Source organism: Patiria miniata, unplaced genomic scaffold (assembly GCF_015706575.1).
Source record: "Patiria miniata isolate m_02_andy unplaced genomic scaffold, ASM1570657v1 HiC_scaffold_1, whole genome shotgun sequence".
Classification (NCBI taxonomy): Eukaryota; Metazoa; Echinodermata; class Asteroidea; order Valvatida; family Asterinidae; genus Patiria; species Patiria miniata.
The window spans coordinates 6,240,407-6,248,075 of NW_024037047.1; the positions used below are offsets into that span (position 1 = coordinate 6,240,407).

Sequence of the window (7,669 nt, forward strand, 5' to 3'; positions counted from 1 at the left end):
GTCAATGTTTTTCAATGGACACATATCCGCAAGGGCCCCCCCCCCCCCGGAAAAGCAAAACAAAGAAATAGAAAAAAACAGAATAAGAAAAAAAAGAGAAAAAAAGAGGGAAAAGAGGCGCGAAGTCATAGTGGTGTAAATTTAATGAGTTTGCGGGGGGGGGGGGCAAATGTCGAGAATATGTTGAGAAATACAGGAATTGTTTGGGAAAAATATGTTTTGCCCCCCTCTAGAAAAAATCCTGGCGACGCCCATGATGTGTTGTAAATAAGACATTCTATTTGATCTTATGGAGAGGGCGCACGTACCTGATGCCGGGCCTAATGTGCATACTGCAGAAGGGCTAGCAGTTTAGAGTAGACAAACTGCTTAGTTTTACTCAGACTAACTTCATCATTATTTATGTAATTTTAGGCAAGAAAAAAATGTATTTCTGTAAAAAAACACAACCCGGTGTCACAATCATTTACAAGAATATGCAAAGACAGTAACAATTTCAAATAATAAATGGTCTAGTCATTTTAATTGATAATCGTTAAGTCATTTTAATTGATATAACAGTCCTCGGTTTTATACGGTTTGAAGTGGTTTTTGGATCCATCGACACTTTCCTCAAATTTACGTTTCTAAATACATTTCCATAACATAAAAAATCAGCAATCAATGTAATTTGTTCAGAAAAGTCAGTGCAAGAAACAAAACAAAGTTACTGATCTATTTTTGTTTGTCTATAACTGTGCCCTACAGCCGGTACCTGATTTTTGGATGTCAGGGTTTATAAAATCGTGAAGTATAAAATAAATTCCCCGTATTGCCACATATTATACAGTCGAACGCTGATAAGAAGAGTACTGTTAATACCACATCGTGCTTGTAACAAACAAAAATTTTAGGTCCCAAGTCTTTGTTTTTCTTAGTTTTCCATTACTGTCAATACAAGTCAGGTTCCAGTTATAACAAGGTAAAATCCCAATGACCTTGTAGGTGTTCGAATGTACCTACGCTTTCTTAGTTCATGTTCAAATATAACTCGGACAGTATGACAGAGGGGTCTTAGTATTTGTGTGCGTGGCAACTGAATGATCATTGGTAGACGGCAAGTGTAACAATTAAATCCAGCTCAGTAAGTCTAAGCAATATCAGCATTATGAGTAAAGAAGTCATTTTACACACAGACTCGATCACAGTTAGGCCTACCAGTACCGTTGTCACATGAAAATCCGACTCCTATGAAAATTGGACCCCTATTTCCCTATTATTGGTTGATCCCTCGCACGTGACAGGTCACTCTCCCCAAACGATCCTAAAAATAGCATAGTATCTACTCACGCGTGCGCAATAATACCAATGAGTCCACATTTCATGGAGTCGGATATTCACGCTACACCGCCTTTTCCTAACGTGTCACCCAATCGTCCTTGACTTACTGTCTATATAGAAGTATTTTATTTAATGGCTGATAGGCTCGATACAGCAGGATGCCGGCGGACTGTTTTTCCTGTACTCTCTAAAGGTTATTTTTTAAGTGACGTCGAGGGCAACCTTGCCACCGACATGCCCTTTGTCTTGAACAATGCGAAGTACAAATATATGGGTTTTTTTTGGTACTACTGAAGTACAAAGGATCGCATCAGTCAAGTTATTTCAGTTTGCCAGTTGAAATATACCCTCTGACATTATAGTAGGTTCCGGTTTATACATCGCCATGTTTACTCAACTTCTCACGCCGAACTTGGAATTGACAGAAAGTTGTCCTTCGATTTAGTTAATATTCTCGAAGACCAGCCAAGTTTCTCTTTGTACTCATCTTACTCATCGATCGACTCTTATTTACAAGTGCTAACCTTTCTCATTGACTAAATCACTTAGTGTGACTTGCTCAAATCCGGGACCATCATTGCTATGCCTGCCCAGCTTTGTTTTTACGTCGGAGCGGTAAGATGTATCTTTGAGTCAATATGTTAAATTATTGAGAATTTGTTTGGTAAAGCATATATATGTCAGCATCTTCAAGTTTTATTGTGAATCGTTTGCACACACTCGATCAATATAATTGATTGTGTATGTTTACAGATGAATTGCTGCAGGTGGATTTGTCGGATGGAGACCGATGCTTCTGAGGCTGATCACAGAACATTTACATATCAGTTAACTGATGGAGTAAACTTGGCTGATCTGCCACAGGAACTTAAAGCGCGTATATTTCGTCATCTGACTGCTACAGATCTCTGTCGTGTGGCATTATGTAATCGAATCTTGAGAGAAACGGCTAATGACGATGATCTGTGGCACCGTCTTTGTCAAAGCCAAGGATGGGAGCGCTACGGTACAATGTCCGATCTTTGCAAAGAACCTCCATTTAAACCAACGTCAAAGGAGCACAAGACGGGCGAAGGGGGCGCGCCTACGTTCCCGGTCAATGCTGTTGTGACCGGTTCAGACTGGCCTGGACTGGTGGATACATGTAAATGGAAGGAAGTCTACATGAAAGCGAGGCACCTGGAAGAAAACTGGAGGAACGAGCGCTTCTACACCACGTTATTTGATTTAAGCTTAATCAACGACAAAGAAAACGTTTCTTCGTCTAATAGTGATAACTATGCTTACCTTCAATTGATACTTAATATCGCTGTGGAAGGTGACTGTCTTGTTGCCGGTTCCTGGCACAGAACCTTAGAAGTGTGGGATATGTGCAGCAAGAAACGTCAGCACCTCATCCAACTCGACATCAGTGAAGATTCAGAAGCCCTGAAGATGAAGGATGGCATCGTAGCTGCGGGTTGTAAGGACGGTAAGATTCGTACCTTCTCCGCCCAGACTGGAGAACAGCTGCAAGTCATGTCAGGGCATCGTCTGGCCGTGTCTCAACTCTTCTTCGATGGAAAGACAATCGTTAGTGTTGCTCAAAAGCAGCCTTCATTATGGGGTTATGATGATAGCGTGGACGCAGACAGTGACATACGAGTCTGGAGTGCAGCAAACGGTGCCTCTCGCTATGTCTTACAGAGTGGCCACGAAGCGACAAGACTGCTTCACCTCGACTACAAGGAAAAGATCGTAGCTGGTGCGTACAACGACAACATAATTCGCATATGGGATGCACGCAGTGGTTCTTGCATGCAGGATATTGCTTGTGGTATGAACAAATTGACTTCCTGCCATCTAGGGGATAGTATTGTCATCGGCGCATCCAAAGATTTCATCGTGAAGATCTGGGAACTGCAGTCTTGGGAATGCATCAAGACATTTGATGTACCTCTTCATCGAGGGATACAATTATCTTCTCCCTATGAACAAGCAAAGTACATGTATAGTGATGGGTTGCTCATTGCTGTTACATTACATAATGGGCTTTACATTTTGAATCTGAATGGGGAACGACTCTTGATTGATGGTCGTGGTACAGTGCAACCTCTCTCCCTCAAGGGCAATAAGCTGCTTACATGGAGTAGTGAAGACGGATGGTACGGCGGACTGTGGCTTTTCTACCCAATGAAAAGCGCGGATGGTAAGGCACAAGGCAGTTCGAAGACAGTACAATACGTAGGGCAAACGCACGTCGCATGTGCTTGGATGAGCGATACCAAAATGGTCTATCAGGGCATGTATGGCTTCCCTACGTATGTTTCCGTCCGTCACTATTGGTGAAAGAATCAAGTCATTCAATTTGAGAGGATAGCTGACTGATGATGACATTCGGGATGATGAAGATGTACATTTTGTGATTGTGATGATGGCTATGACATTTATTGTATAGCCTGCATGTATTTACCCACCGCTTGCATAATTAGGTCACGTCCAAAAGTCAGTTGGGAAAATGGAAACGGTAGACGGTTTGAGTACAGTATACAGAAACACATATTGAATATAGAGAACATTCAACCTGGTGGTTTTTAAAAGGAGCTTTTTCCCAAATTTTGATGGGTGACTGAATACAAAAATACATTCAAAAGTTACGCTGAATATTCGGGAAGTACATTCAATGCATTGCCTATGTTCCGTTCTTTATTTCTGTTGAAATCAAGAATGGTATTGGTTATGATGTTGAAAACGCTGTGTTCATTGTATAATTATATTGATGTATATCATAGTTAGAGTCATGGTGAGGGTCTTTACAGCAGTTCCAACTCCACTCGTCATGAAACGTTAGGTTGATGGAACCAAAATCTTATATTGTAATTTTGACCACATAAAGGTGATGCATGGATGCATGAAACCCGGAATGTAAATAAATACGACTCATGTATATCTCAAAATACTTCCAAGTGTATTTTTTTGATATTTCAAACATATCTTCAATTGTAATATACCAAAGAAGAGGACACTGTACTCGGATGTGAAGTTTGCTCAGAAATTAACGATTACATGTTGGTGTAGTACTTACATCATGTATATATGTTTGCTTAAACAATGTTATATCATACACTGTCAACAAAAACCTGGTCAGACAATTATTCCAACATTATTACGCATCATGTGTTGTAAACTAACCTTTCCTTAATCTCATCGGGAGGGCGCCCTTGACGCCTAACAATTTTCAAAGTGGAGAAAGGATACAAATTCAGTTTAAACAATCTGCTTGATTTTTCGCAGCCCAAACTGTATTTATTTTAATTTATTGTAACTTGTTTAAAGAACAATAATCTGTACAAATTTGGGGTTCAACTTCTTACATAAGGAGGAATTGTGCTGACAATACAAAGCTTCAATTAATACAATGGACAAGTCTCAATGTCCTTGGTTTGTAACGTGTTGAAGTGGTTTTAGGCCCATCAACTATTTACCTAAATAATCATTTCTATCTCTATTTCCGCAATAGACAAAAATCAATATCAGAAAAAAAATCAACTTTATACCGCAGACCTGATTTCTGCCAGGATGTCTAGGTTAAAAAAGAAAAGAGCCAAAACTTGTATTTAAAAATAGATTTGCTGTTTTGCGACCTATTCAACCCTATTTTCAAAGTTCATGTTCAAATCAAACTGCTTGTGAGACTATATATCTGCTTACTAGGGGCTAAATCTTTGGGGAATGCAAGTTTAGGCGAAGCAATTTTATCATGCCCAAAGATCATCATCTTACATGCTGTGTGTTTATCTACGAAAGAGCAAAGGCCAAGTTTTCCTAACCTCAGCCAAATAAAACCATTCGTCCGTGACATTATTATATTTCCCTGTGTTGGCATACTGATGAAAAAAAGTGTACGTATAGGCTTAATACAGCAGGCTGGTGGATTTCTTTCCCCGCATTTTTCCGTATTGTCGAGTGCAAACCTTGGCAACAACATGCCTTTTTGTTTTGAACAATGGAAAAAAATATTTTGCACCACCAATGAATATTTATAAAGGGTGACGTCAGTAGATCGCTTTCAGTTTGCCTTGGCAACAACATGCCTTTTTGTTTTGAACAAAGGAAACGAATAGTTTGAACCACCAATGAATATTTATAAAGGGTGACGTCAGTAGATCGCTTTCAGTTTGCCAGACTGAAACATCCTTGTGCAAGCACTGTAGTGTCCGCGATATGTATGATTGCGTGTATTATTCACTGCAAAACTCATCAGCGACATGTTAACACACTGAACTTGGTTTTGACAAAAAGCATTTCTTCTTTCTAAATTGCTGCTCCAAGAGGAGGCAGTGTTCTCTTACTGCACTGATCGACTGACTGTTACTTGTAATGAAGACTAGAGTAGTTACCTTTCTCACTGACTGCCACTCATCGTGACTTGCAAAGATCTGGGACCATCATTACTATATGCCTTCATATAGTCTTTTTTGAAAGTTGGAGCGGTAAGTTGAATTTATTGGTTAGTTGCTTTATCCACATATATTGTGTTTTGCGTTAGATTCATAGCAACACGTTAATGCTTTGTTGTTACTATTGAGAAAATAAAGTAGCTAACATTCGATCAATACTAACCATTATTACTATTATTATCATTATTTATTCAGCAATTACAAACACGATCAACAAAACAGAACAACAATACAGAATAACAATACAAAACACTATTTGTAGATGAGCTTGGAGTAGCAAACACAAAGTAATTACTGTGATCCGTAGACCTGCTACCCCTCATCTAAAACATAATTGATTTACTATGTACAAATGGATATTGTTGTGGGAAAATTTGTCGGTTCGCAATGGATACTTCTCAGGCTGAAGTAAAATTGTCTGTTAAGGTGAGTCTTTTCCAGTATATGACTAACATTGTATTGTGTTTTAACCCATAGTCATTTTATGCTTGAAAAAAAAAAAGAACCCACCTTGACAGACAATTTTTCAACTTTTTATTTGTTGTCTTGTGATCTTGACTCTCATCGAGGGGACGCCCTTGATACAGGGCCAATTTTTTCTCAGTTGTGAAGAGATTATAATCCAGTGTAAACATACTGCTAAATTTTACTTAGCCAGCATTTCTCTGTAATTATATTTAATGTAATTTCGGGGAAATGTTACCGCGAACCAATCGTATTTCTGTAAAATAAATATATTATAGGAGGATTTGCCCCGACAATACAGTTTCAAATAATCTAATGGTCAAGTCATTTAATTTATACCATCGTCCTCGGTTTTTAATTAGCGGTTTGACGTGGTTTTATGTCCATCGACAGCTTCCACTCATATTTATATTTTTATTAAAAAACAAAAAGGAAAAAAATCAGGAATGCAAATCATCGATGTTATTTGTTCTGGGCAGACGAGGCCTCACGAAGAATAACCAAAAAGTCGGTGCAAAAAAAATAATAATAACAACCCCATTATATTTTGTTCAACTCTAGCTATATACCTGTGACACCTGAAGCCGCGAGACTGATTTCTTGATGTCTGCATTAAAACACAATTATTGAACTACAAATTGTCTGTATTGCAGTCTACATACTATACTGTTTCCAAGTTCATGTTCAAATACAATTGACTGTGAAAATGTATGACTAGGGGTGTCTCATTATTTGTTATGAAGGAACTTATGCAACAGTAATGTCACCATGCGAAAGAAAATCATCCTACAATCTGTCTATTAGACCCCAAAAAAAATATAGGTCTCTGGTCAGACCTAGTTCTAGAATTGACGCGGCCACGCGGCTTTTTTTTTTTTGCTTTTTTTTCTTTTTCTTCAAGCTTGGATTGTACAGACAAGGAGGGGTACTATACGCTACTTTGCTTTTTTGATGTCCTCATGTACAATGGTGCCTCCATAATTTGCCTTGGTGCTTTCGACCATTTGCCTTGGTGCAATTTCCCATTCCTTGGTACTCTTTGGTAAAAAAAAATGAGGAGGTGCGGAAATAGAGGGCGCTGTTGGAGCTACCGCGGAACATTTTGGGAAAAAAGATCGACGCGCATGATTAAAATTTTTGTTTTGGCCTAATGCACAAAAAAGCAAAGACTGCCTTTTCGTAATCGCAGCCCAATATAACCATTCATTCATGCTGTAGGCCCTTTTTAATTCCAGATGTCGTTATATTGACAGACTGTTGGAATACAACAGGCTGCTGACAAAAAAGCACAAGGGCTTGATGCAGCCAAGGGAGGATCCAGAACACAATTTTTTTTGGGGGGGGGGGCCAAAAGAAATTTGGTCCCCCAAAAAGTGGGTCCAAAAAATTACGGCGTGGGGCTCGGGGTCCGCCTAAAGGGCCCTAAATATTTTTGGATTCATGAT

The 7,669-nt window shown here is 39.1% G+C and overlaps 1 protein-coding gene across 1 annotated transcript; it reads left to right on the forward strand.

Annotated features, from left to right (window-relative positions):
• The first annotated feature begins 2,059 nt into the window (after window positions 1-2,059).
• LOC119719723 (F-box/WD repeat-containing protein 7-like) lies at window positions 2,060-4,122 on the forward strand. The gene has a single exon (XM_038189242.1). The coding sequence runs from the start codon at window positions 2,074-2,076 to the stop codon at window positions 3,646-3,648; it is 1,575 nt and encodes a 524-aa protein (XP_038045170.1). The 5' UTR covers window positions 2,060-2,073; the 3' UTR covers window positions 3,649-4,122.
• The last annotated feature ends 3,547 nt before the right edge of the window (window positions 4,123-7,669 follow it).

Coding starts and splice junctions, on each gene's coding strand:
- LOC119719723 (XM_038189242.1), top strand. CDS start 2,074: ATGAATTGCTGCAGGTGGATTTGTCGGATGGAGACCGATGCTTCTGAG.